At 46.3% G+C, this 27,469-nt stretch overlaps 3 protein-coding genes across 8 annotated transcripts in view; 2 read left to right on the forward strand and 1 right to left on the reverse strand.

The window, feature by feature from the left end:
• Positions 1-2,492, forward strand: part of SLC6A9 (solute carrier family 6 member 9) — a 55,980-nt gene extending 53,488 nt beyond the window's left edge. For all 3 annotated transcript variants that reach the window (XM_083619878.1, XM_083619877.1, XM_083619876.1), the window contains one exon: positions 105-2,492. In XM_083619878.1, the coding sequence (XP_083476004.1) occupies positions 105-323 (219 nt within the window). In that variant the 3' untranslated portion in view covers positions 324-2,492. The remainder of the gene's footprint in view (positions 1-104) is intronic.
• CCDC24 (coiled-coil domain containing 24) lies at positions 2,443-22,287 on the reverse strand. 4 transcript variants are annotated; one of them, XM_083619940.1, is made up of 9 exons: positions 22,048-22,287; positions 20,500-20,660; positions 11,929-12,113; positions 10,046-10,153; positions 6,385-6,471; positions 5,347-5,401; positions 3,949-4,018; positions 3,619-3,739; positions 2,443-3,229 (listed from the first exon to the last, which is right to left on the reverse strand). In XM_083619940.1, the coding sequence occupies exons 2-9, from the start codon at positions 20,653-20,655 to the stop codon at positions 2,860-2,862; spliced, it is 1,152 nt and encodes a 383-aa protein (XP_083476066.1). In that variant the 5' UTR covers positions 20,656-20,660; positions 22,048-22,287; the 3' UTR covers positions 2,443-2,859. The 4 variants fall into 4 exon arrangements, with proteins under 4 accessions (XP_083476066.1, XP_083476065.1, XP_083476064.1 ...); XM_083619939.1 differs by having other exon boundaries at positions 20,500-20,687; positions 22,023-22,287; XM_083619938.1 differs by having other exon boundaries at positions 20,500-20,687; positions 22,048-22,285.
• Positions 22,288-22,651: 364 nt separating this feature from the next.
• LOC310765205 (von Willebrand factor C domain-containing protein 2-like) lies at positions 22,652-27,404 on the forward strand. Its single transcript, XM_083619990.1, has 3 exons — positions 22,652-23,219; positions 26,054-26,183; positions 26,730-27,404. Exons 1-3 carry the CDS (start codon positions 22,872-22,874, stop codon positions 26,912-26,914), a joined length of 663 nt encoding a protein of 220 aa, XP_083476116.1. The 5' UTR covers positions 22,652-22,871; the 3' UTR covers positions 26,915-27,404.
• Positions 27,405-27,469: the final 65 nt, after the last annotated feature.

The following is a 27,469-nucleotide window of genomic DNA, read 5'->3' on the forward strand; positions in this document are numbered from 1 at the left end:
AGGCTGTCCGTGAGCAGGCTAGCCGAGCGCCCCCTGCCTTGGATCCCAATGGCCAAGGGCTTTGAAACCACTAACCCGCTCCCTTGCCTCCTGTCTCCCTGCAGCGTTTGAAAAACGCTACCCGTCCCAGCCGCGAGTGGGGCCCAGCCCTTATGGAGCACCGGAAAGGCCGCTATGCGCCAGTACTCAGCTCCTCCACGGAGTCCCAGCTGGAGGTGCAGCTGCTGAACCCCGAGAAGCCCAAGAGCGACGAGGCTGGCGTGGCTGTTGCCATCACCGTGGGAACCAACGGCTCTACCCACAGCCAGGACTCCAAGATCTGAACATGAGCCTGGGAGGCAGGGCAGGGAGCCCTCCTTGCACCTCCCCTCTCCCACCTGCCCTGGTTCTCCAAACCCTACTCTGCTCAGATATATGACAGCGCCCCCCCACTGGGTGGGGGAGCCCTGGCTCCCGGGCTGCGCCGGACTCTGGGGGAGGGGCTGTGAGTTCCAACCCCACCCACCTCATTAGTGCCCCCGTGCCATCTTGTAACCCTCATGTTTACAGTCACGTTCGGATGGCCCCAATTCGCAACCAGGACCAGGGTCAGGGGTGGGGAGGGTGTGCACTGGCTGAACCGTTGGGGGTGCCTTGGGAAAGGGCACCAGGAGGAGGGTCGGTTGGAGCCTCGCTGGCTCAGCAACCCCTTTGGGGGTGGATTCTGGCAGCTGCACCTGGGCCCAGGGGGTCTGGTATCTATTGGGGGTGGTATGCCCCATACTGCCCTGGATCAGGGCCCTGGGGACTGGCCCCACAGATAAGCAAATGGGGGATTGGGGTGGGGGGAGGGCAAGAGGGTTGGTTGTAATTGTAAATGTTAATCCTGACATTCTAGGCATCGCTTGGCCACAGGCTAGGCAGCCTTCAGCTAGGCTGTTGCCCCTGCGAGAGCTTTTCCAGAGATGCACTTAAGACTGCACCTCCCCCCCCCCCCCAACCACTGCACAGACCTTCCCAGTTTCCCCACCTAGGAAAGGAAAGCTAGCTTCCCCAGCACTTACCAATTTGCACTTCTCGCCATGGCCTCCCATGATAAGAAACGTTCCTGCTAGAAACTATGTATTGAATTTGGCAGGTTAATGATTGGGGTGGGTGGGTAGGGGGCAGGAGAGCTCTCTTTAATTGGGTTGCAAGAGCATGGGAGGATCACAACTCCATGAACATAAATATGCACTTGTCTCCCTCCTGATCTTAATATTGAGCCTTATTTGCACACCATCCAGAATCGCACACCTGCAGAGTGAAACATAAGCAAACAGCATCTCTCACAAATAGAAAAAGTGACAGCTGAGAGGCTGGATGCACCGTATTACCATGATAGACATCTTGGGCAGCGCCACAGACTCTGGGCAGCACATGCAGCCCACTGGACAGATTATGCCCAGGTGTGCATTCCTGGTCTAGACAGCATCTTCTGGATGCTCCCCCAAGCCTGTTATTCTGAAGCACTTTTCTACACTCTTCCCCTAAAGGGAATAAATTAATTTGAATGGGGTCTCCACAAAGGTAAGAGACCATTGGGACCTAGCTCTGCCCTATCCCACAGGGAAAGGGACAGAGCCAACCATGGTGCTAAGAGCAGATGATGTGCCAAGTCCTGCCCACACCATTGCAGGTGGGAAAGACACACACACACAGAGCAAAAGCACAAGCTTCCCTAAAGGCTATCCTGGCCAGGCCTGGGTTCCATGTGGCCCACTTCTCCACTAGTGGTGGGGGCAGAAGCTGCTAGCTTCATGGTGAAGCTTTGGAGAAGTTGGCCATAGGCACCAGCCCCATCTCCAGCTCCAAGGCTTTTCTCCCTAACACAAAGCAGGGCCTGTGCTGCCTCAGATGGGTAGGAGGTACTAATGGTTCCGTCTTCCGGCCTCACCGTCCCGTGTTTCCATGTCAGTGTTGCTGCCTGCACTTTACCCCCTAGAAACGCCTGGGTGGAGGAGACAGGAGACCCCGGCAGCCACAATCCTGTCTTGTACCCCGATGCCAATTCACTTAACCAATGCCAAACAGTGCATGTCGGGGGGCACCCCTCAGCTCCCAGCCGTGCACGATTGCTGCGGTGTAGCCATGGTGCCAACAGCAAGGGCACACCTGGCTCCTACCCACGTGGTACCTGCTCCAGCCGGTGGCATGGGCATAGTAGCCAGCGTTCAAGTGCCAAACGTCTGCATCGTGAGCAGTTAAGAGGGAGAGGGGGGACAGATGGCTCCATGCCATGATGGTACTTTTGCCCTAAGCCGCAAGCCCCCAGACCTTCCCTCCTCTGCGCCGAGGCTGCACTATTTAATGCATGGTTCCGTGTCTGTCCTTTCCTCCTGTGTCAAAGGCGGCAGCTAGCATTGCCGCCTCATTGTTCATAGCAATAATTGTGACGCGTCTCCCATACTGTGACTCTTCCAGTTGTAGATTTTTAAAGTCTGATAGATTTTAATGAAATTTATATTCCTGAACCTTGGGTGGTACAGTTCTTTGGTGTGCGTGGAGGAATGGGGAAGGTGTGGGTTGGGTTCACAGCCTCACTGCCACAAGGCCCACTGTCCTGTGTTGTGGACAAGAAGGAGAAGAAGCATCTCACTGGCATGGGTCCCACTTGCAAGTAGTTTATCTGCATTCATGGGTTGGGGGAGGTTGTGTGTATGCATTTCTTTGCCTTTTCGCTTTCCCTGGAATCCCATTGACCCTGTTCACAAGGATGAGCAAAAGGCAACCGCAGCAACTCTTGAGGCACAGGATGCTGCAGGGCTGGGTCCCTTGAAGACTCTGCAGCATGGGAGCAGGAAATGGGGTACTTAAGGGAAGGCGGCAGCTCTCCATTCCCTAGCTGGGTCCTTTGCATCGCAGCAGCCGAGTGCGAGGGCAGAAGCGGGGCACTGGGCATGGCTCTGTAGGAGGCGTGGGGTGGAAGACATGGTCCAACCCTGCTACTGCCAGCCCGCAGGCTGAAGCAATCCTGCCCCCTTTCAGAGGCACTGGCAGCACAGGTCTGGGCAACAGAACATCATTGTCCTTCCTGGCATGGTTGGGCTCCTCACCATCTCGCTGCGGCCATCCATAGGACGCTCGTGCTGAGTGGCCCCGCCGGGGTAGTGCCTGATGGCATAAAGGAGAAGTCTGGTCTCTGAGCGTTGGTGAAGAAGCCGGACTGATCTCTCCAAAGCTTGGTCCTTTTGCCGAGCCTCTTAAGCCACTGCGAAAGGAAAGGAAGGGGTTACCAAGAAGCAGGAAGTGTTGCCCAAGCATCTTTCTGTGTAAAGCGCCAAGGACAGAAGAGCCTTAGTCACTACAGCAGAACTAATGGGTCCTGCACAGAACGAACTCCAGAATTTTTACTTAAAATATGGCAGGTATGCTAGAGACCATACAGCACAAAGAGCCAACAAGATGCCCCCTCTAGATGTTAGACTCCCAACAGCCCCACTTGGAGGGCACTGCGTTGGTGACCCCTGCCATAGACTAATAAACCAACCCTGAACTATGGTTGCACCTCTCTGCTGCAGGCGCCAGTTTGACAGCTACTCCTCAGTTATAATATTATGCAGCTTCATGGTATCATAGCTTTGGTGCTTGCGGGCCCACCTGAATTGCGGCTGGTAGCTGCTACTCCCAAGATGTTTCGATATCAGGGAAGGGCTGGTGCCTGGCTTAGGCTGGCTTAGCTGCAAATCCCGTTCCATGGCACGCTTCTCCTCTTGTAATTCTGTGGAGAGAAGACCCTATTTCATGGGGGTTGGGGGAAGCAACAATCATGAAGAGCATTGGGGCTGGCACTCACAAAGAGACCATGCCCCACTGCAAACGCCACTCCTTGGCAACACCTGCCTAAAGATGATGGCTATAGGCACCATGATGCTGCATCCCTTCCCCAATTCCCAGCCTGGCCTTATCCGAGACTCGGGTTCTGCATACCAGCCATGGTGGGCTCATGTGTTGCCTCTAGCAGCTCTGTAGCATGCTGATGCGCCTCCTCCAGTTGGCACTGTGGAACATGAAAAATGCTATAGGAAACACAACACAGAAGAAAGAAGCTGCACCTTTAACTATACAATTTCTCTTAAAGATGTACATGTCTCTGCTTACAGGTTTTCCTCGTGTTGGAATGTCTTCCCGTATTAAATACCTTACTTTTCCTCCCAGCCTTCTAGTTGCCCCAGTCACTGCAGAAAGCTAATGGATAGGCACCAGCATATCCAGTCCCTTCAGCTGATGACGCTCGTTTCATATTCTTCTGGAAAATAGTCTGTCAGGTTGCTGACTTAGAAACTTAGTGGGCTGACTTAATAGGCTCTCATTTGCTAGAGGTTTTTAAGCAGAGGCTAAATGACCACTTCTCAGGGATGCTCTAGCAGTGGATAACCTACATTGCCGGAGGTTGGAGTAGATGATCATTGGGACTAGATGATCATGCCAACTGCAGTTCAACAATTCTTTTGACCCTGATTCCGCAGTCACAAGTCACTGTGATTTCATAACTTGGCAGCTCTCAGCATTATGGGTGTACTGCTGCAAAGGTGTGTTTTTAAAATAATAATAATAATAATAATAATAATAATAATAATAATAATCAGACACTGGTGACAGGAAGTACTCTTGCAGCAGTCCTGCAGCCCAATGTGATGGTGTTTTCACATCCAAATCATCATAACAGTTTTCCTGCCACTCACATCTTTCCTCAGCTGCTCCCTGTCCCCCAGATTTGGGAAGGAGACAAAAAAGCTAGCTATTTGGGCAGTTGTAGAACTGGTATGGAAGCCAAACACCCTTGTCACTCCTCTCAAGAGTTCTGACCCAAGGCCTGTTCTAACCCAGGCTGCCATAGCCATGGGAACAGCTTTGTAGATACAGCTCTGAGACCAAGCTCCTATGTACGTGGGCAGGAGGGAAGACATGAGAGCAGTAATACTAGAACTTGGGTCCATCCAATGAAGAAGATGGTTGCAACATTCAGGACAAACAAAAGTAACTATGGAATTTGCCCCCATGAGATATAGGGATGGGTGCCAACTTAGATGACGTGCCGTGGGGATATCCTGCACGCAAGTTTTCTATAAGCATCTGTGAGAACAGGGTGCTAGACTAGATGGGGCTTTGGTCAGATCCCACAGAGCCTTGCCTCTGTTCTTACACAATAGTCTAGAAGGGATGAGGAAATGTTGCGGCAGATGCTCCACCCAAGCTGCAACAAAAACCAGTCTCACAGACCTATTGGCCAAAACTTGAAGCAGATGCTTGGAAGCACATGGGAGAAACACTGCTTATGAGGAACTCTAGAGACCCTCCTTGAGATGAGAAGGGTTCAGCCCTTACCTGTAAATAGGGGATGTATCTTTCCAGATCAGAGCACTCATCCTCTAGCAAGGTTCTAGGAAAAATGGTACAGCCAGTGAGACCCAAAGGAGGTGATACATTTGGGACAGAAAGCAATTGCCAGCACTACAGACTTGGTGTCTCCACATCTTCCTCACTTTTTGTTTACGTTCCCAATGTGGGGGCTGGCAATTCAAATGAAAGTTAGATGTGAGGATAGCCACCATCTGCTTGCAGTGGCAGCTCATGTTGCTAGGGATGAGAAGAGAAAACCACGCTACTTTGAAGCAGTTCGTAACTAGGCACAAGTATCTCTAATGCCGACAGTGTTTCTAAACCTTGTTTTGTACTCTGCTGTTCTCCTTGTTCAGAGTTCCCCAAGTTCCTGGCTGGTGAACACTTTCTGGCATTTCTTGGGGTGGACTTTAGCAAGCTCCCTTCAATAACTGTACATAATGCCTGGAATTTGCAGGATGCCCAGTGGCACAAGATGGAAGAATCTTTACAAAGCCCTTTGTGTGTTCCCCACTGGAGACTGCACTGGGAGCCAAGACTATGTATGGCTTAGACACCACACTCCTGTGTTGCTTCTTGACCTTCTCTTGAGGTTCCCACCTTTTTATGCTATGCCCTTCCCATCAAGTTCTGCCACAATTGTTGTTTGATCTGCTTCACTCCTTGCAATTACACAGAGCAAAATGTGCCATAGAAATTATATCTGTACCCAGAGGAAGTTTGGAAAGAGACTCTTGCCCCTCCTTGTCTTCATGATTGTGGTAGAGGCCAGACTGGGAGACAGATGATGGGGAGAGTTAGAAGGTAGAATACAAGCTGCTTGGGTCCATCTGCACACATATTCACACAATGCCATCCCCAGCTTCCCTTCTGTCTCTGCAGTGAGTTTACTGTTCTCAGACACAGGGTCTTCTGTTATATCTGCCTTCCAGACACCTGCAACGGATACCTGTAACCCTCTTGTGCCTTCTTCCCTCTTACAATATTTGTGCAAATAAAAAACCTAATAGAGCAAAAACTTACCGAAGTTGAGAGGCCACCTCACTGATATGGGCAATATTCAGTTTATTACAGAAGGATTCCAGATTAGCAGTTCTGGAGAATAATGGCCTAAGGAAACAGAAATTGGGTGAGACTTGCATTTTCCTGTGACCAGACGGGCTTGATGCCTGCAACTGGGCATTCCTGCACTAAACAAAGCTTGAATGGGACACTGGCACAAGGATCAGGTAACAGAATTTGGTTGGGGATGTCAGTCATTTTCTTTCCAGGACCCCTAGTCTCTTTCAATGAGTTGTACTCCCATCCTCTCTGTATGGTTGTCACAGGACAGGGATTCATCAAACTGAACTAGCATGCTTCTTAGAACTCAGACACAGAACTTTAAAATCACAGACCATGCCCCAGTAGAAGCAACCCTCATAATAGGAGAGGAAGCATAAACTACCCAATCATGGTCCTTCAGCCCCATCCTAACCACAAACGAACTACCTAGAGAGTCTCTTGAAAACTCTCCAAAACTATTTTAAGGACAATGATGTGGACGACATTGCAACCCCCCTTCTCTGGGACACAATGAAAGTGGTCATCAGAGGAGCTTACATAAAGGAGAGGACATCCCTTAAAAAACAAACTTCCTCAAAATTTAGTAAATTAGAACAAGACATTTCAACCTTGTCATCACACTACAAACAAACAGGAGCCAAAAAACTCCTTAAATTCATAGAACAAAAAAGAAGGGAAACTGACTCTCCATAAATCAATAAAACAATGATTAACATCCTATACCCTAAACAATGCTTTTACGAATATGGAGGGAAGAATTCCAGACTATTAGCAAACAGATGCGGGGGGGGGGGGAATCACTCAAAACAAGTATATACTGTGTCACTATAAAAGACGGTTGTGTTAACATCCACCACCAAAGAAATAACCTCAGAATTTTATGCCAACACCTCCCGCAAACTACCTGAACAGGAAATCAGAAGATTCCTAACAGGGCGGACCCTGCCAACCATAACTGCAGAGGAACAAAAATTCATGGGAACACCATCGAAAACATTCCCACAACAGCATACCCATTTCTCCAAAACAAACTAAAGTAAATCCCCACAACACTGATGCAATCAAAGAACAATGGGAGCATGATATAGGCTATGAAATTAACCCCACCCAATGGACTAGAATGTGGTCTATACCTCCCTTTAAGTCCATATCAGCCAAAATAAGGGAACTCATTCTGAAACTCACCTACAAGTGGTACTTAACACCACAGAAACTGGAGCTGATATGCCCAGGAACCTCACCAAGATGTTTGAGAGACTGTACCTCCGCATACCAACCTGCTCTTGGTTTCTTCAACTAGATATAAAAGGAAAACATACTAGGGGTGGGATTCACCTACATCTCTGTCAGTGGAAGCCCTGCACAAAGATTTCTGCTTGCTCAGTGAGTCTCCCCATCCCACCCCATTGATATTGCCCCATCTTTGCTGGCTGAGTCTGTAATTTCACAGCCTCTCTGACTTAACATTAAGGTTCTATCCAAAATGGAGACTTATACCGTATTTTTCGCCCTATAGGACGCACCGGCCCATAGGGCGCACCTAGTTTTTTGGGGGGGAAATAAAGAAAAAAAATTCAGAAAAAAGATCTCAGAACCCACAAGTAAAACCTTCCTTTGACAGAGTCTTAAGTTTAACCCCCTTTTAAAAAAAGCAACCACAAAGCACAGCTTCGCTACAAATAATTGACTGCTCAGAAAGTTTATACACAACCAGCACTGATAAGGTTTCCATCCTAAGAAGTCTCTACAGTGCCTAGCAGTTGTGAATATGGGATCGTGCTCCTTATGGGGCAGTGATGTCCAGAATTAAGAGACAGTCCCTGAAAATGAGGCAGCACCCTGACAACCAAGCACTTTAAATTGTTTTGTGTTATTTATAAAAACTTTGGGAGGGGTCCGCACCATAGCCAAAGCAATGATGCACAAACTGACATTTCAGAAGTCTGACAAATGATGCATTCGCAAAGGCAAAGAAGTCTGCAGTCGTTCACTTGGAGTGTTGCTTCCTTTACCTCTCTAGCCTTAAGGCTCACTGCCTTTTAAAAAGTACTCCGGCGGGGCTAAGAAGGCATATCCCCGGTTTTTTTTCAGTGACTTGCCCGTGAATGAGCCATCCGGGCAAGTCACAGGCGGCAAGCAGAACTCTTCGTCTGCTCCGAAGCTGACTCAGGTGCACTGCACTTCAGCAGAGAAAGTTAGCACAGCTGGAGCTAGGCGTCTCCAAGCGACAAGTCCACAAGTGATAAGCAGGCGCACGGTGATCAGCCCCAAAGCACCACCAGAAGCAGGCAAATCCGGAAGGCTAACGAACAATGCCTCCCCTCCCGCAGCTCCTTGGGCAGATGATTCCCCTCGCCACCCCCTCTGCTAATGCGAAGTGCCGAAAGATCAGCGGTTGTTTTGCAAGCGGCTCTTTGCCGCCTTACGCGCGCAAGTCCCCCTCCCTCCGCAGCGCTCCGAAAATAAGTTGGGAGATCCCTCCCGAACCTCTCCGGCTTCTCTCCCTGGTGCCTCCCGCCACCCACCCCAGCTCAGCTGCATCTGGGACTCAGGCCCGCTGTACCGGGCAGAGATCTGGGATCCCCCCTTCCCTCGCAGCCTGCATTGCTTCCAAGGAAAGAGGGGCAGCCGGACGCACAACGCCAGGCAGCCCCGAGGTGGGTGGGCAGCAGAGGAGTGCGTCCTCCGGTGCAGCGGGGCTCTCCATGGGCGGCACCCCGCTGTCCTCCTGCAGGGGCTGCGCTCGGCTCTCCTGTTGGGTGGCTCCGTGGCCCCACGCTGCGCGCCCGCCTGCTCCCCCAACCAACCCTGCTTGGCCGCCCAACCTGCCCGCCCGCTCACCTGGCCGGGGCCGGAGGGGCATCGGCTGCATGTCCCTGGTTCTCCCCGCGTCAGGAGCATCTCGCCTTTCCAGAAGCAGCAGCAAGTGCAGCTGCAGGCTCCGCGGAGCTCGGCCGGACGCCCCGGCATCGCCTCGTCTCCCACCCAGGCGGAGGCTCCCCGCGCGCCGCGTCCCTGCCAGAGACAGAGTGGGCGCCTTCCGCGAGAACTCCCACCGGGCTCCCAAGGCTTTCGCTGAAGCCTGGAGAGCGAGAGGGGTCGGTGCACACCAACCCCTCTCGCTCTCCAGGCTTCAGCGAAAGCCTGCATTCGCCCCATAGGACGCACACACATTTCCCCTTCATTTTTGGAGGGGGAAAAGTGCGTCCTATAGGGTGAAAAATACGGTAATTTAAGTGGGCACACCACTGCTAATTCTACATATGCATAATATGCATATCTATATAAATAATACAAGCACATTTCTAGATTAATACCACAATGGGACTGAAACCAGCAGGGAGGCCAACTCATTGCAAGTCCCCGCTCCTGGAACTTGTATGAGGATCAAATGGGTTAATAGTGATCAGCCCCTAACCGCCCACAAATGCAAAAAAGAACCAGTCGCTGCTAGGTTTCTAAGTCTATGGCATATGGCACTCTGTGGTGTTAGGCTTCCTACAGACAAAATCAGTCCTGGATTCTGAGACCTCCTGTGGTGATACAGTTTATGGTGTTCCGGGTAAGAACACAGCCCAGAAGCTCATTGTGTGGAGGCTGCAGCTTCCTTCAGTCTTACCTGATTAGGGCACTGCTCCCAGATGTAGACTGACTATTGCCAGCATTTGCCTTCAGTGCAAAGGTGACCACATGAGGGCTGTATTTAGCGATGGCACAATCTTGGTTCCTGTGAAGCAGAAAACGTACAGCTATAAGGCAATTGTTCATCCCCAGTCTTTGGGCTGACAAGGACAAGAGAAGACCAGTTGGTGGCAGTGCTGGGTCGCAAAACCACCCAGTAGCTGGAATGAATAGAAGCCTAAAAGGAAAAACAAGCTGGACTAAAGAGCCCAGTGAGGTCCAACTGTCCATACAAAGTAGACCACAAAAGTAGTTTGACACAGAACCAATAGAACACATACTGTATTGTGCGGTGGGGAGACTGAGGCAAAAATTTGATGCTACCCCCCCAGTCCTTGCCCTGCCTTTGCAAAGCCAGCTAAGTGAGACAACAGGCTTTGGGAGGGTCCTAGAGCACCCCAGGGAAGCAGCAATTAGGCTTTGGGCAGGAGACAGGAGGACTCTAGGACCCTGCCAGAGCCTTTACACCTCCTTTGCTAAGCCTAGTACCTTGCTTATCTGGCTTTGGGAAGGCAGCATGAGGGCTGGGGAGGGTGTCAAATGTTGCCCAGGGCCAACAAAACAGGCTTTGAGGGCTACATGCAGCCCTCCGGTCATTCATTGGACCACCCAGTTCTAGGCAGCACACAGGGAGCCATGGCCTGTGCTCATGTCAATGTAGGGAAATTCAACAAGAGGGGAACTATTTGAAAGTAAGTAAACAAATGCAGAATTTCAGGTTGTGACTGAGAGATAGTAGAAAGGTTTGAAGGGTGTGAAGGGATTCTCCTATACGGCAACATGGTACAAACAACTCCAGCATGAGGTGTTTGAGAGCTCATCCCTTACTAGCCAGCCTGTTCTAATCCGTGCCTTCACTGAGCTATTCATTGGTTACACAGGGCTAAGGCAGGGAGCAAATCCTCAGGCAAGGGTTCCAGCAGGTGCTGACCCCAGTGCTCACTCAGATGAATGCTCACTTTGAACCTGGAGGTGGGACATAATCCCAGCCTCAGGCTATGAACTGAACACACCATAAAAAACAAACGCACTAGCAGGACTGGCATTCTTGATAGAGGCACTCAGCAATGTGATTCCTGCATGATGTAAGGGAGCTAAGTGGGAATGACAAAGGCTATATGATTGAGACCCAAAGAATGGGAATGTAAGGCTGGAATTAATTCTACAGATAAAAAAGACTAGAGAGACACACAAACTGACAAGCTGCACTTGAATGGGGAGCGCAAGTTACAGATGGAGGTGTATGGTGCAAACATAGGTTTGGCACAGGTTATTTTTGCTGGACATTGGCCATCTGAGTGGCAATCATGTTGAAACTATACTGGAACTGCCAATTAAATTGAATTGGAGCGGATATTTCCTAGTAAGCATTTCTGGAACAGTCACCCTTAGAAGGCAAAGGGAGAAAGAATACTGTGTCACTAGTGTAAATATATAGTTTAGTCACTAGGTGGCACTGGACTTATTTATATCTGAGTGGAATCAGAGGTTCACCCCATCCTGTTCTTGTTAAGAGAGACAATCAAGTTATTGTCTAGCCTCCTAACTGATTTGTCCCATGAAACTCTAAGCCTCTCATAACAAATAGTTATGGCTTCCTCAATCTAGACTGCTTTGGCCAAAAGATGATATAAAACTCACCCATTCCACACACATAATTACCACCAGCCACATCAGTTGGAAACTAATGGGCTCATTCTTATATCAAATAGGCTTCAGGTCTTAAGATATTCTGCTTGCTTTTCTTCTATCCCTTCTACCTGCTCCCCCTCAACTCAGCCCTTAATTCTCTCAAGTCCCTTCTCTTCTAATCTCCAGTACCTGCCCTCCTGCGATGCCTTCTGCTGTAGGCCAATTAGAAGAAGGCGGATCTCCTCCCTCACCAGCTCCTTGAGGTTGGGGGGAGCTGCCAGCAAGGCCCAGCTGTCATCCGCTTGCAGTGGGCTTTGCTCCACTCCAAGGCGGCCTGACTGCAACTCCTGATGTAATTCCAACAGTGTCCGCACCTGTAAATAGGGAAGGGGTTGGACTGCATTAGGGACAGTGCATTGCCACATGCAGAAATTCACACATGTGCACATTGACACAAACTGCAGTAACTTTCTCAAAGTAATCTTTCCCCCACCCTCCACCTCCCCAAATGATGAAGCACTGACACAACCTAAAAATACAAGTTGCGACTTCCGGAGGCGGCGCCATCGGTAATGGCGGATTCCCTCCAGCTGTGAGGGAATAGCTCCACGGGAATTGGGTCTAGCCGCGACGGCGACGCGGGGACCCCTTAGAAAACTACAGGCGGGAGAAGCCTGTGTTCGTGGGACTCAGCGGGCACCTTCAGTGCCCCCCCCATTTGCGAGGGAACCCCGCAAGGGGTCCCGGAGCGAAACGGGGAGTTTGGCGCGGTGCTGAGAGCCAACTGCTTCTTCCATGGAGCGAAGCCGCACAGCTGTTGCCGGAGAGCGCTGACCTTTTTCCTGGGACAATTCGGCTAACAAACAACTACCCGTGAGTAGGTCAAGTTCAAAGACCGGGGAATTTAAGGAAAAGAGGATTAATTTGGCACTAAAACGGGAAGGCGCAAACAGGAAGTCCGCCTTCCTATTTTGTATATAGATCAAAGCAAAGACTGATCAAGCTAAGACTGGAGAGCTGGGTTTAAAAGGACTCAAATCCTAACGTCAGATCAAAAGATTTCCCTCCCTGAATTGCAGGAGAGGGGAGGGAAGAGGAGAAAGTATATTTTGCCTGCAAAAAAAGAGGAGAGAAAAAGGAGTAAAGACCACCACTTAATCCTTGGGAACAGACTGCCAGATTAATAAAATTGCTGTACTGAGAATCGCACTATTTATGGACAATGTAACTTTTGTGACAGTTAACTCTGCAAGTGAGATACTTTTACTCTGAGGGCTACTTTGGACTTGGAACTGTTGCTTATTTTGTAGAAGAGGGACCTTGGAAAGTTGGAAAAGATACCCTATTGCAATACCATTGATCGTTACTGTGTCCCCCTAGAGGAACTTTGAAATTGTTGCAACTAGCCAGGGATTTTCCACTCTCGACTGGCCTGGGAAACTTCCGCTGTAAAACAAGTTTGGGCTGTGGGATTGACCTTGATCCTCAGATCCTCAGATAAAGTGGTATGGCAGACTTGCTTCAGGAAAAGACAACAAGATCGGGAAAGGTTAGACAGCAGCAGACTAGTGTAACGCAGCAGCGTAGAGCATCCGTATCTGCCTCTGCATCTGTATCTGCCCCTTCTGCATTACAAGGAAAAGATCCTGCACAAGGAAAAGATCCTGCACAAGTTGGGTCTAAAGGAATGGCTACTGAAGAGGGATTTACTTCAGTATTAAATAAAATTTTTGAAACCTTGGAAAAATTAAGTAACCAAGTTACTGAAGCGACCACTAAAATTGACCAAAATACTACTAGCATCAACAATTTGGGGCAGAAGGTGAACTCAAATACAGAATCTATTGAAAGACTGTTGCAAGAATCCGCTTTGAACCAAAAGGCTGCTGAGGAAGTAAAGGAAAAAGTGTCGGCTGTAGAGGAAAAGATCCCAACTATATGCAAAGAACTAAAGGACCACCGGTCGCTTCTGTCTATGATCGAACTTAAGGAAAAACAGACTAATCTGAGGATCAGGGCGGTTCCTGAATTGAAAAAAGACAGCTTAAGTGACTTTCTTACGCAGGAATTTGCAAAATTTTGGAATTTGGATGCTAAGCAAGATTTCAAGATAGTAAGTGCTTTTAGACTTGGAAGAGGAGGGAGAAAGAACAGGGTGAGAGACTGTTTGGTTACCCTCCGAATGAAAGAAGAGATAAAATACTGAGTCTGCACTTCCAGAAGACCTTGGAAATAAATGATTCAAGAGTGGAGATATTCAAGGATATTCCGAAATATTTATTGGATCTTAGAACTAACTACGGAGATCTGGTGGCCCTGTTGAGAAGAAACAGAATTGTTTTTAGGTGGGAATTCCCTCAAGGCCTATCCTTTACCTTTAAAGGGAAAAAGTTCAAAATAAGATCAGTGGAAGACAAGGAAAAATTCCTGAGAGATCACAAAGAAGACCTGCAAAAAGAAGTTCTAGAAGAGCTAAGAGCTTTAAAACCAGGAGTACTAGACATAGTACCACCACCTTTGGGATTGGACAAATTAGAAAAAGTGATACCCCCGTCAGAACAAGAGGAACTACTGGGAGCAGTTGGAGGAAAGTAGAATAAATACACCATGTCTCTGCAATTATTAAGTTGGAACATTCATGGACTTAACTCCCTGGAGAAGAGGAGGAAAGTTTTTCATTTATTGAAAAAGGAACAATTGGACTTAATTTGTTTACAGGAAACACATGTGATAAGGCTACACAGGAAAGTATTGATTAATAAAAGATTGGGTCAAGAGTTTATTTCATCGGATAAGGTTAAAAAGAGAGGAGTTGTAATTTACGCCAAAGAGAGCCTATCACCGAAATTTGTTTTTAAAGATGATCAAGGAAGATTTGTGGCAATTAAAATTCAATCACAAGGAGAAAAAATTTTAATAGTAGGAGTTTATGCACCAAATGAGGGGAAATCTGAATTTTTAAAGAAATTGCATGAGACATTGTTAGACTATATGGATTACAACATTATTATGATGGGAGATATGAATGGAGTGGTATCTACAAATATGGACAAGTCGCAGAGACAGATTGTAACTAAAGATGGCAGACTACCAAAAACCTTTTTTGAACTGACTGACAATATGGACTTGATTGACATTTGGAGAATTAAGAACCCCTTAGGAAGAGAGGGAACATTCTTCTCTGAAGCCAAAATGACATGGACAAGAATTGACCAAATATGGATAACTAGAGGACTGGCACCTAAGACTCGAAAAGTGGAAATTTGCCCAAAAACTTGCTCTGACCATAATGCTGTGAAAATGGAGATGAAACTAACACCAATCGGTTCCTTCAGATGGAGGATGAATGACACCTTATTTAGAGAACAAGAGGTTATCAAGAAGGCCCAAAAAACCTTTAGAGACTACTTTGAGATAAATTTGAATACTATTACTGAAAAAAGAATAATCTGGGACGCAAGTAAAGCAGTTATGAGGGGGTTTCTGATCCAACAGAATACAATAAAGAAGAGAGCCCAAAATGAAAAAAAAGATAAAATTTTTGAAAAAATAAAGGAGGGTGAGAAGAAACTAAGAGCGAAACCAAAGTCACAAGAGATTCTGAGAGACATCAAGTTATATCAAGTGCAATATATGAGGATGATGAACCAGGAAATTGAATGGAAAATTAAACAAATGAGACAAAAGACATTTGAATCGGCTAATAAATGTGGAAAATTGTTAGCTTGGCAAATGAAAAAAAGACAAAAGCTCAACACTATCACTAATTTGGAAGTGGAAGGAAAGAACATTCAGAATCCAGTGGAAATTAGAAAATGCTTCCAGAAGTATTTTAAACAGTTATATACACAAGGGCCACAGAAAGAGTTTGATATAGACCAATTTTTAAAAACAAATGGATTACAAAAAAATCTCTCAAGAAAATAAGATAATGCTGAACCACAAAATTACAGAACAGGAGGTAGAAGGTGCCATTCAGAATATGCAGTTGGGTAAATCTCCAGGGCCGGATGGCTTAACCTCAAAATACTATAGATCTTTGAAAGATTGGTTAATTCAGCCACTAAAGGAGGTTTGTAATGAAATTTTGGAGGGGGGGAAAGCGCCAGAGTCGTGGAAGGAAGCCTACATTACACTTATACTGAAAACTGAGTCTGAAAAGACACAACTTAAGAACTACCGCCCCATATCCCTGCTCAATGTGGATTACAAAATATTTGCTGATATTGTGGCTAATAGATTAAAAAAAGTATTAGTGGAAGAGATACATAAGGACCAAGCTGGCTTTCTCCCAGGTAGACACTTGTCTGACAACACGAGGAACATAATTAACATTTTGGAGAAGTTGCAAGTGAACATTAATACTAAAGCAGTTTTAATTTTTATAGATGCGGAGAAAGCCTCTGACAATATTTCTTGGAATTTTATGAAGAAAAATCTTCAGGGGATGGGGGTGGGTCAAGGGTTTGAAAATGGTATAAGTGCAATTTATTCAGAACAAAAGGCTAAGCTAATAGTCAATAATGTGATGACAGAGGAATTTAAGAATCCGCGACCAAGGGAAAGATACGGTGGAAGAAGATTGGAAGAAATTTAAAGTTTATCTTAAGAACTGTTGTAAAATTAATGAGTGCCAAAATGTCATGGGTAATGTAAAACAGAATTGCAGTGACAAATAATTGGGTAAGAGAAAAAGGTCAAAGAAAGTGAATTTTAAGTAATTGAAATTAGGGGTTGCTGGAAAAGTTTAAAACAGGGATGCAGAAAAGGGAGGTATGGGGAAGTCGTTGAAATAAGGTTTAAGAAAAAGAGGTTATGAAATTATACATGTTTATATGTTTGTTTGTTTATGTGTTGTCAGTTGTATTGTCTTTTAATATATGTTGGAAAATCAATAAAAATTTATTTAAAAAAAAACAATAAAAAAAGGAATTTAAGATAGAGAAAGGGACACGACAAGGCTGCCCAATTTCCCCATTGCTTTTTATTTTGGTCCTGGAGGTTTTGTTAAATATGATTAGAAGGGACCGTCTGATTAAAGGTATCCAGGTCGGAGCCAAACAATACAAATTGAAAGCTTTTGCAGATGACCTAGTTTTGACGTTACAGGAGCCAGAATCTAGTACGAAAAGAGTATTAGAACTGATTCAAGAATTTGGTCATGTGGCAGGATTTAAGTTGAACAAGTCAAAAACTAAAGTTCCTGAGAAAAATTTAACATCGATTGAGAAAGAGAGGTTTCAGAAGGAGACAGGTTTAACATTAGTTAAGAAAGTAAAATATCTGGGGGTTAATATGACTGCTAAGAACTTAAATTTATTTAAAGATAACTATGAGAAATGTTGGACAGAAGTGAAAAAAGACTTAGAAATATGGTTAAATTTGAAGCTTTCCTTGTTGGGTCGAATTGCAGCTATAAGGATGAATGTATTGCCAAAAATGTTATTTCTGTTTCAATCATTGCAAATTTTGGACAAGATGGACTGTTTCAAGAAGTGGCAGAGAGACATTTCTAGATTTGTCTGGCAGGGCAAGAAGCCCAGAATAAAATTTAAAATATTAACTGATGCAAAGGAAAGAGGCGGATTTGCCCTGCCAGACCTTAAACTTTACTATGAATCAGCAGCATTCTGCTGGTTGAAAGACTGGCTGCTTCTTGAGAACACGGACATTTTGGACCTAGAAGGTTTTAACAATGTTTTTGGGTGGCATGCATATTTGTGGTACGACAAGGTTAAAGCACATAAAGCATTTAAAAACCATATTGTCAGAAAAGCATTGTTCAATGTCTGGATAAGATACAAAGACTTACTGGAAAATAAAACCCCAAGGTGGTTGTCACCAATGGAAGCGAAGGCTCAGAAAAAGCTCAATATGGAGGCCAAATGGCCGAAATATTGGGAAATATTGGAACAAGAAGGAGACAAATTGAAATTGCAGAGTTTTGAGAAATTAAAAGATAAAGTGCGAGACTGGCTTCATTATTATCAAGTAAGAGAGGCCTATAATTTGGACAAAAAAATAGGCTTCCCGGTGGAAAAATCAAAATTGGAAACAGAACTGTTAGATCCCAAAACTAAGATACTTTCAAGAATGTATAACTTGCTGTTAAAATGGAATACGCAGGATGAAACGGTTAAATCTGCTATGATCAAATGGGCACAAGATATTGGTCATAACATCATGTTTGCTGACTGGGAACAGTTGTGGACCACCGGTATGAAATTTACGGCATGTAATGCCTTAAGAGAGAATATTATGAAAATGATATACAGGTGGTACATGACACCAGTCAAGCTTGCAAAAATATATCATTTGCCCGAGAACAAATGTTGGAAATGTAAAGAAAATGAAGGCACATTCTTTCACCTTTGGTGGACGTGCCCAAAGATTAAGGCTTTCTGGGAGATGATCTATAATGAAATAAAAAAGGTATTTAAATATACCTTTCTGAAGAAACCAGAGGCCTTTCTCCTGGGCATAGTCGGCCAATTGGTGCCAAAGAAGGATAGAACTTTCTTCATGTATGCAACAACAGCAGCAAGAATACTTATTGCAAAGTATTGGAAGACACAAGATTTACCCACCCTGGAAGAGTGGCAGATGAAGGTGATGGACTATATGGAACTGGCGGAAATGACTGGCAGAATCCGAGACCTGGGAGAAGAGTTGGTGGAAGAAGATTGGAAGAAATTTAAAGACTATCTGCAGAAACACTGTAAAATTAATGAATGTTAAAATGATGTTGGATTGAAAATAAGTGGCATTAGCAACAAAGTTAATAAGAATATGCAAAAATGAATTGATAATGGATGAAAATATAGAGTTATAATATGTTAAGATATAGAGTTAAGATAAACGAAAGAGGGTAAGGATTTGCTGATTTGATTATTTAAATGGGAATACAAAAAGGGGAGGTGTGAGGAGGTCAAGGAAACAAGCTAATGAGTTTAAAGTCACAAAAAATGGATTTGTTTTTAATTCTTTTTTTATTTATTCGTTTTTTGTATTTCGTATTTTTACTTTTCTTTTTCCTTTTTATGTATTTTTGTATGTTTTCTTTTTTATCTTTTTCTTTTCATATGTCTTTTTTGTATTCTGTAAGCCTATGTTTTTGTAAAATCTCAATAAATATTTTATAAAAAATAAAAAATAAAAATACAAGTTGCACTCCCATTCCCAGTATTGGTATTCTGCACACCTGGAAATCAAGCCAGGTGCCTGCCTGCAAGAAAAGAAAACCAATACCTAGCCATGGGTTAGTTACTCACCTGATGGTAGACAATTACATTTCATAAAGGCCACAGTCAGGGAACTGACAACTTTTTGGAAGTATGTCATGCATCAAGGGAATAAAAGATGCCTCAAATGTGATAAATGTGTGTGAGAGCACACTGAATTCAGTAAAACGTTGCATCTCCCCAAAGACTGGGAACAGACTATGAGGCTATTAGTTTATGTGAAGTGTATTTTAGGATTAAGAGTGAAGTTTTTATGTTTTAAAAAAACAACTCTTTTGCAGAAAGTGGGCAAAGTTGCCTGCAGAAGATAAGAACACCAGCCAGGACACTGTCATTCCAATGTAGCTGGCAAGAGGGCACTACTTTGTTGCCGTCTGTACACTCCATAAAAGGTGCAAAGCTGCAGACAGCCCACCCACAATCATTCTCTCCCTCCCCCCATGAGGAAAGTCAAGGTCATGCCGCAAAAATATCTGCAGGATATTTGTAAGGCAGGCGAGCGCCAGAACTCCCTTTCTGGCCCCACACATCCACAAGAGGAACGTTATGGTACAGCTGCTTCCCTGGGCGGCCTCTCAGATATCCAATTGGGGAGGGGAGCGGAGACACATACAAGAACACAGCAGGGAGACAGGCAGTACCTGGGCTACATTTATCAGGCTTGTGATGAAGAGGTAATAGACAGCCAGGTGAGAGACCCCATAAAGGCTGGGGAGGGGTCACTAATCACAATGGGGGGGGGCTGGATCTCAAGCAAAGCTCTAACATAAAGAAGTGATAGAGTGAAAAGGTGCCATCTTGTCAGGGTGTGCTGTGCTTGCTCTTCTGGTTTCAGGAGGAGGTAAGGCAATTACCATGTGAAAAGCCTCTGGGATGTTTACTGTTCTTCTCAGCTGCAGTCAGGACCATGCTGAATAAAGAAAGGGTATGAATGGCTGGAGGAGAACAAAGGGCCTGGAATAGCATGGATTAGGGGCTCTGGCCAAGCATTAGGAACCAGCTGAGCTGGGAGCTGGCAAATGGGGACCTTGTCAAACAGGGAGGGGGTGGTTGCAATATTTTATCCCCTCCTTGACTTGCCTTCTCAGATATGCTTTCCTTTCACTTAAATTAAACAGCACTCAAAGCAGATGTAAGTGGCAAACCAGAGGTTTTCTCCATACAAGATTATCATACACATGAATTTTCTATATGAAAATGCATGTATGCCAAAACTAGTGGCCATTGCTCAGTGGAAGGGGGCTTAATACAATTTATAAGCCCTCCCTTAGCTCCGCTCAATTTTAGCACTGTCCACTCCACTCAATCTATAGACATGAAAGGCGGGCCCTTTCATCAGTCAAATCCCCTTACAAAATTAGTGCTGCCTCTTTAGCTGATGAGACCTAGATTTGATGCTTTATTCAGATATCCCTTTGTCACCAGCCACTTCTAAATTGTGTAGTAAGAGAGGTGGTTTGTTTGTTCTGCTCTTTTGTGAATCATTTTGAATAGGAGATCCAGTATTTCGGTACTTAACCTCAGCATGAAGTTCCAAGCTCCGTTCCACAAGGCCATGACCCAAGATAGCTTTCGCCTCAAGCCTCTCACTGGGTGCTAATTGTTCCTCTACCATTGTCCAGAGTGATGGTACGGACTGCAAGGATTCCCCAGATGCACCAGGCAAGGGCAACATGGGTGCTGTATCCGATTCCACGATAAATGAGGCTTTAAAGGAAAAAAAGATTGTGCCAATGAGACAGTGAGTAGAAGCTCCACATCACAACTACTTGGTGCAACATGCAGTGGTACACCTAGGTAATTTTAGACACTGAACTTAATGGTTTTACACATGGGCTGCTGTCCTCCCAAGATTCACAAATATTATTGAAAACCATTTAAAGTATTCAATTATCTGAGGTTCTGCCCCCCCCCCAACAGAAGCCTGGCCCCCGCAATGTCCTATTTATGAGGTATTTTCACCCATGATTTCCCAAGAAAAGCTCAACAACTTTGTCCCTCCCCAACTAAAATCCTGGCCACATCCATGGTTTTACACCCCTCTCCCATTAGACAGCCACACATATTACATTTGTCAGTTGTCAGTTAAGCCATTCCCATGTTTTATAACTGCTCCTACATTCCTGATACATTAGCACAATAGATAAATGGTTGTGAAATACTCTGAGCATGTACAGTTTCACATTCTAAACTCACTTAAGTCATAGCACTAGCATTACAGGAATACAATGGAATTTGCTTCTGCTGCCCTGATGTTAAACATGTTTATTTGGGGGGGGGGAGCACCAAGGATGAAAATAAAAGTAAAAAATAGAATTGAGTGCCATGTACATGCCTGGCTAACCACCCTCTGACTAAAACTGTTGTAGGAAACAAGGATGCCACTGTGACTACCATCAGTGCCAATAGACCACAACATGCCCATGCCAGCCCAGGTGCTGCCACAGGTCGTTTGTTCCTGACTCCATCACCTGACACTCTCTAGATGGCCATTTGAGGCACCCCATTTTTGTGGTGCTCTGTACTTTCTCCCTGAGTTGCACTACTGTCTACAAATCATGTTACTTGCACTCACCTTTCTCCCAGGTGGGCCACCAGAGAATAAGAGCATATAATTTTTCTTGCTCTCCATATACCAAACTCATCTCGAGAGAACTCGAGAACTCATCACATTAACCTCGAGAGTCATACTAATTCCCGTTAATCGTAATTATTCATTATTATTATTATTATTATTATTATTATTATTTATTTGTACCCCGCCCATCTGGCTGGGTTTCCCCAGCCACTCTGGGCGGCTTCCAACAAAGATGAAAAATACATTAAAATGTCACACATTAAAAACTTCCCTGAACAGGACTGCCTTCAGATGTCTTCTGAATGTCAGGTAGTTGTTTATAGCCCCAAATGTAACCTAGTGCCCATTATCCCTCCCCGTAGTTGCTCCCCAGTGCTTAACTCACCTACGTCTCGGCCCACCGAGCCCACTTCCGCCCCAGACCTTTTACTCTCCCCACACTTCCTCACTCACTACGGACTCACGGACATAACTCTGCGGTAGCCTCACCTGCGACACCGGGCGGAGGGGCGGAGGGCCAGGCGTATTGCCCTATCCGAGCCCCCTCCACCCTCTAACTCTCTGGAATATAAACTCGCCGTCTCCTTGGAAACGCCCCGCCGCGTTCCTCTGAAGCCTCGCCTCTTAAAGGAGCCGTGCCCACGAGGCAGACAGGATGTCGGTCGAGCGTGGAGACGGGGGTCTCGGGGGAAGGAAACGTGTGCGTTGACGCTCTTGGCGCGCCCGCGCTTGCACCCAAGCAATCGGAGGTAAAGAGAAGCCACACGTCGGCCAGTTTTCATCCGGAAGGGGTCCCACTGGCTTTACGCTTTGGCAACAGTACAGTATTGAGAAACTTCTTTCTTTGCCCATTAATGTTCCCAGGAATAGAGGGGGGGGGGAATAGAGCTGCGCGTGTTTTGGAGGCCACGGAGACTGGGAACTGGGGAGACGCAGCATTCGCTCCCCGGATGAGTGTTCGAGGGGTTTGGAGAGGGAGCACAGTGGACTTTTCTTAGCAGGCTTTTCCTGAGGTGCAGATAGGGGGCCAGGTCCCTCCCACCGCCCCGGTCCCGCCCGCTCCGTTGGGGAGGGGGTGCTGTGCCCCTGGGCGGGCTCGGGTTGCAAGAAGGGGCGGGCCGGGCCGGGCGGCGGCTGCACAAAGGCCGAGGCACGCCAGGGCGGTTCTTAGCCGCAGCTTCAGCAGGCAACCTCCCGGCGGGACCCCGCGGGCGGCATTGGAGCGGACTGGATGCCCACTTTCCCCGCCAGCTCTCCTCCGCTTCGCTTCCCTACTGCTGCTGCTGCTCTGCTCCTCCCTCTCGCCAACTCCCATGCCCGGCATCTGTCCCTCGAGTTCAGCGATGCCCTTTCCCTTGGCACAGCTGAGCTTAGCGCTGCTGCTGACTCTGGTGCCCATCCCAGGACTGGCAGGGCCAGTGACCACGTGCGATGCCAACGGGAGCCTGTACTACGTTGGGGAGTGGTATTTCCTGGACAGTGACCACTGCACCCAGTGCGAGTGCACAGCGGAGGGGCCCGCCTGCGCCCGCACGGACTGCACCGCTCTGCCACCTGCCTGCATTCATGTCAGCCACTACCCCAGCGACTGCTGCCCACGCTGCGAAAGGGTTGGCTGTGAGCACCGTGGACAAGTGTATGAGCTGGGGCAGCATTTCCAGGTAAGGCATTCACGGGAGAATTAGGCATGGGGGTGGCATGAGAAGGAATCTAGAGCGAGGTGGGCAGGGATGGATATGTGATGGATGGCAAAGTGAGGATATTCAAAAGCAGGAGAAAAGGCAAATGCTCCTGAAAAAGGCACTGTCTAAGAATTGCAAGCGGTCACTTCTGTTTCTTAAATCTTGTTCTGAAAGGGAGGCCTAGGCAGGAGAGTAAGAGACTGGAAGCAGGAATGCTGTGTCTTTATAGTTTGCTGAAGCAAAAGAAAATACAACACAAATACAAACAAAACTAATAAATTGCATTTTTCCAAAGTGGGTGAGAAGCACCAAATCAAAAGTGAAAACAAAAATTTTTTTTCCAGTAGCACCTTAAAGACCAACTAAGTTAGTTCTTGGTATGAGCTTTCGTGTGCATGCACACTTCTTCTATCTGAAGAAGTGTGCATGCACACGAAAGCTCATACCAAGAACTAACTTAGTTGGTCTTTAAGGTGCTACTGGAAGAAAAAAAAATTTTTTGTTTTGACTATGGCAGACCAACACGGCTACCTATCTGTAACCAAATCAAAAGTGCTTTATGAAGCTGGAGGTGCTCTTAAGATGTTCCCATAAAACCAAAGCTCTTTAATAATTCAGAAGGCAATTTTATTGGCTGTAGTACCTAGCTGAGCATCCTTTGACTAACTGAATTTCATTTTCATCCATTTCTTAGGCCTGACATTGACCTGTTCAGACCTTGCTTCTGGCTATTGTCTGTTGCTGCCAAAAATGTGTGTAGTTTATTTTAGGACTTGAGTCAGACCAAACAATCTCTAGCATGGCTGACTTGGACAATTGAGGGTGGGTGGGGAAAGGAGTATTTTTGGCACTAAGCCTGCACTAGCCGAAGGGAGTCAAATTCTGGCCCTGAGGCTGCCCTCCATTCCTGGGCTCCATGCCTCTTTGGATAGCATGAATTGAGTGTTTGCAAAAAATAAGTGTATTGATGAAGAAAGGACCAGTTGCTACATATAGTCAAAGAATGGGCAGTGGGGTTCTTCCTAGGTGAATTGTCCGTTAGCTAAACACCAAATTATTGTGTGTCTGTTTGATGACTTATCTCTTGGCCTGTCCCATTTACCCAAACACAAAATTCTATTGAAAGGTACACAGAAAGTAAATGCTTTCTGCAAAGCCATATTGAGCCATAATTTCCCCCCAAATAATAACTTTATTATGGCCAACCAAAATATCATATAATAGCAAGCAAGCTTTTGATTATCCAGAACCATTTAGCTGGGGCCTAACTTGCCCTAAAATACTTTGCTCAGCCAAAGCTTCTCAGTTCTTTACTAGGGATGGCCATTTTGCTCTAGGTCCAGAACATCTGGGTTGTGGATACAGTAATATAGGGCTGCTTCCCAGCACCTCCTGGAACTAGGTTATCTTGCATTTGCTTACAAGCAAGACAAGTGCTGTAGATCTAGAGAGAGAAAAGTTCTGTAATTAGGAAGGGTAAACACTTTCCTTTGTACTGTAGGTTTGTAGTAAGAACAAGATATCAACTTGCCAGTGAAGTTGTGCAATCTCCTTCCCTGGAGTTATAAAGATGATCATGGACAATTACATCATTAAGATATGATTTTTGGTGTTAAATGTTGATGTCATCTTCCAGCTTTGTTATTTTAAAGTATTGTGACGAGTGATCTAGAACAAGTGACCAATGTTTTTATTTGCAACCACTTGAACTTCAGTGGAGCCCAGTCTTTATCATCACCCACCCTGAAGATGTGAAATCAGACAACCAATCTATTAGTTCAGGAGGGAGGGAATTTGACAGAAGGTAGAATCTTGGAATTTTCCCCTTAGGGCAGAGAACAAAAGCATGTGGCTTGGCTAGAATTACCTCATGTTTTGCAAGTGAGAAAGTGAATGAGAGGTGAGGTGCTGAAAATGACTTCAGTATCCTTTGCTGGATATTTTAAGGAGGAGCTTGATTGGTTAATGGGTTCCAAAACACATTCATGGGCCTTTTTAGCATATTGGGATCCTTGATGGTTCTGTGCTACTGGGGACAATCTCTCACTCACTCACAGTTTTCTCTAGTCAACATTTTCTTATGACCAGTCAGTTTCCCCAGTGGCCAGCCGCATGATTATTTGAGAGTAATCTTGAGTTGGCCAGAGCTGACAAGATACACAAAGTCAAGGGAGATTGGGACAGAAGCTTTTCCTCCCTCATTATCAATTCTTGGTTGATAGTGCCATCTGATGGTATAATCCCAGTACTGCTATGGCTATGCATTCAGTTTGGAATGCTTCTTCACACATTACAAAAAAAGGAAGATGATGGGCCTTATATTTCTTTTGTGATCACCCCCTCCCCTGATACTTAAAGCACAGATACAGGTAAGCAAAGATGCAGCCAGGAGCCTAATCCAATTAAGTATCTGAGGCATGAGTTTCCCACCTGCTTGCATACACACATCTCTTTTTGCAAGTTACAGACAGAAGACATGACTAATTCATTCTGGAACTGCAAAATCCAGTCAATTCTGCAACCTGGTGGTGGTGGGGGGATGGGTAACCTATTTCTCTCAGCCTAATTTCATTAGGAGGAAAAGGGGGAGGGAAACAGGGTAGCAGAGGAGGTGCCCTACCCACTTTGACTCTGAACCAGCACACCACTGGCATGCAATTCTGAAGATTCCCAAGGGAATGCAAGTCTCAGAAAAGAATAAGCTTCTGCACCACTGATGCAAAATAGTTCTGGAGCTGCATCATCATCATAACAACCGTGTGCAGTCCACGTAAAGCTGCCTTGCTCTATTGACCAATATTTGTCTCTCACAGCCCTCAGAGTGTGAGCAGTGTACCTGTGACCTAGATGGCATCGCTCGTTGCCTAGTGGCAGACTGTGCCCCTCCGCCCTGTGTCAATCCAGTCTACGAGAAGGGCCACTGCTGCCCCACCTGTGAGGACGGTGAGAAAGACACACCTTCACAGCAAGGGACAAGTGTTCCACTTCAAGCTGTCCAGAAGGGGGAGAGAACTTTGTCTCCCTCGCTGTTCAGGGCCCCTGTCCTACTGGAGCAGGGAAGCGAGAGGAATTGGGCCAAGCTGACCAGACACAAGGTTGCTTAACTGAACAGGAAGCCTCCTACTTAGAAAGGATGGCGGGACACCTGGTAGCCCCCACCTCCTCTTGAAGGATTTGGCAGGTGTTTGGCCCTAGGGTTAGAAGAGGGGCTCCCCCCCAAAATGAAAAATGTCCTCCTGGTACAAAAGCAGCCTGTAGCACAGAACCTGTGGACGAACAGGCACTAGGTGAGCTCCCGGTAGAGGATAGGGGTGCAAGGCTGGAGTAGTAATAATTTATAATTTTATTATTTATACCCCGCCCATCTGGCTGGGTTGCCCCCACCTACACACGTACTCTTAAACTGCTTGCCATTTCTGCTTCTAAAAGTCACGATGAGACTTCTGCAAACAATGGCAGACTCTAATACATGGACATGTCTCTCCACAGGGCCCAACTGCTACGTGGATGGGAGCCAGCGACGCGTAATTCCTGCTGGGGAGAGCATATGGGTGGGGCCCTGCACCCGTTGCCGCTGTCATGATGGCCAGGACGCCGGTTACTGGGAAGGAAACCGCTTAGCTAAATGCGAGCGGCTACGGGGATGCCGGGCTACAGGTGCACATCACACCTGAGCTGCTCCAAACACCAAACAATTCCTGGGCCAGCCATTCTTCAGCACCTGCAAGGCTTCTGCTTACCCAGACAAGCCCTAGTGTGCCCTTACACCCAGCCCTGGCCCAACTCCTTCAACCATACACATAAGCAATTGCCAGTCGCAGACCCCTTTCCAGATCTACCCCCTTTCCCTTGACGATGTCTAGAGTTATAACACAGGGGAGTAGCTCATATGAGAAAGCCCGTTTTATTTAGGATGGGTGGGCAACCTGTGGCCATTCAGATATAGTTGGACTCCCAGCTCCCATCAGCTGTAGCCAGCATGGCTAATGGTTAGGAATAATTTAGCCACATCTTGAGAGCTAGAGGTTCCCCATATGATTTAGGGAATCACCCACCAACCACCACCACATTCCCACTCCAGCTTCAACTAAACATAGCATCTTTTGCTACTATTTAACAGTTTTTCTCTGTGTGTGAGCATCAATAAAAGAACCTTGTAGAATAGTTCTCTCTTGTCTTCTGGGCTGAGTAACTATGCCCAGAGTTTCCTGGGCCAGAAAACCCAGTCC

This window comes from Podarcis filfolensis, assembly GCF_964270895.1.
Source record: "Podarcis filfolensis genome assembly, chromosome: 6".
Lineage (NCBI taxonomy): Eukaryota > Metazoa > Chordata > Lepidosauria > Squamata > Lacertidae > Podarcis > Podarcis filfolensis.

Coding starts and splice junctions, on each gene's coding strand:
- LOC310765205 (XM_083619990.1), top strand. CDS start 22,872: ATGCCCGGCATCTGTCCCTCGAGTTCAGCGATGCCCTTTCCCTTGGCA. Junction 23,220..26,053: donor AGCTGGGGCAGCATTTCCAG/GTAAGGCATTCA, acceptor TGTCTCTCACAG/CCCTCAGAGTGTGAGCAGTG. Junction 26,184..26,729: donor CTGCCCCACCTGTGAGGACG/GTGAGAAAGACA, acceptor GTCTCTCCACAG/GGCCCAACTGCTACGTGGAT.
- CCDC24 (XM_083619941.1), bottom strand. Junction 6,472..10,045: donor GGGAGCAGTGCCCTAATCAG/GTAAGACTGAAG, acceptor CTGTTTCCTTAG/GCCATTATTCTCCAGAACTG. Junction 5,402..6,384: donor GAGGTGGCCTCTCAACTTCG/GTAAGTTTTTGC, acceptor CATTTTTCCTAG/AACCTTGCTAGAGGATGAGT.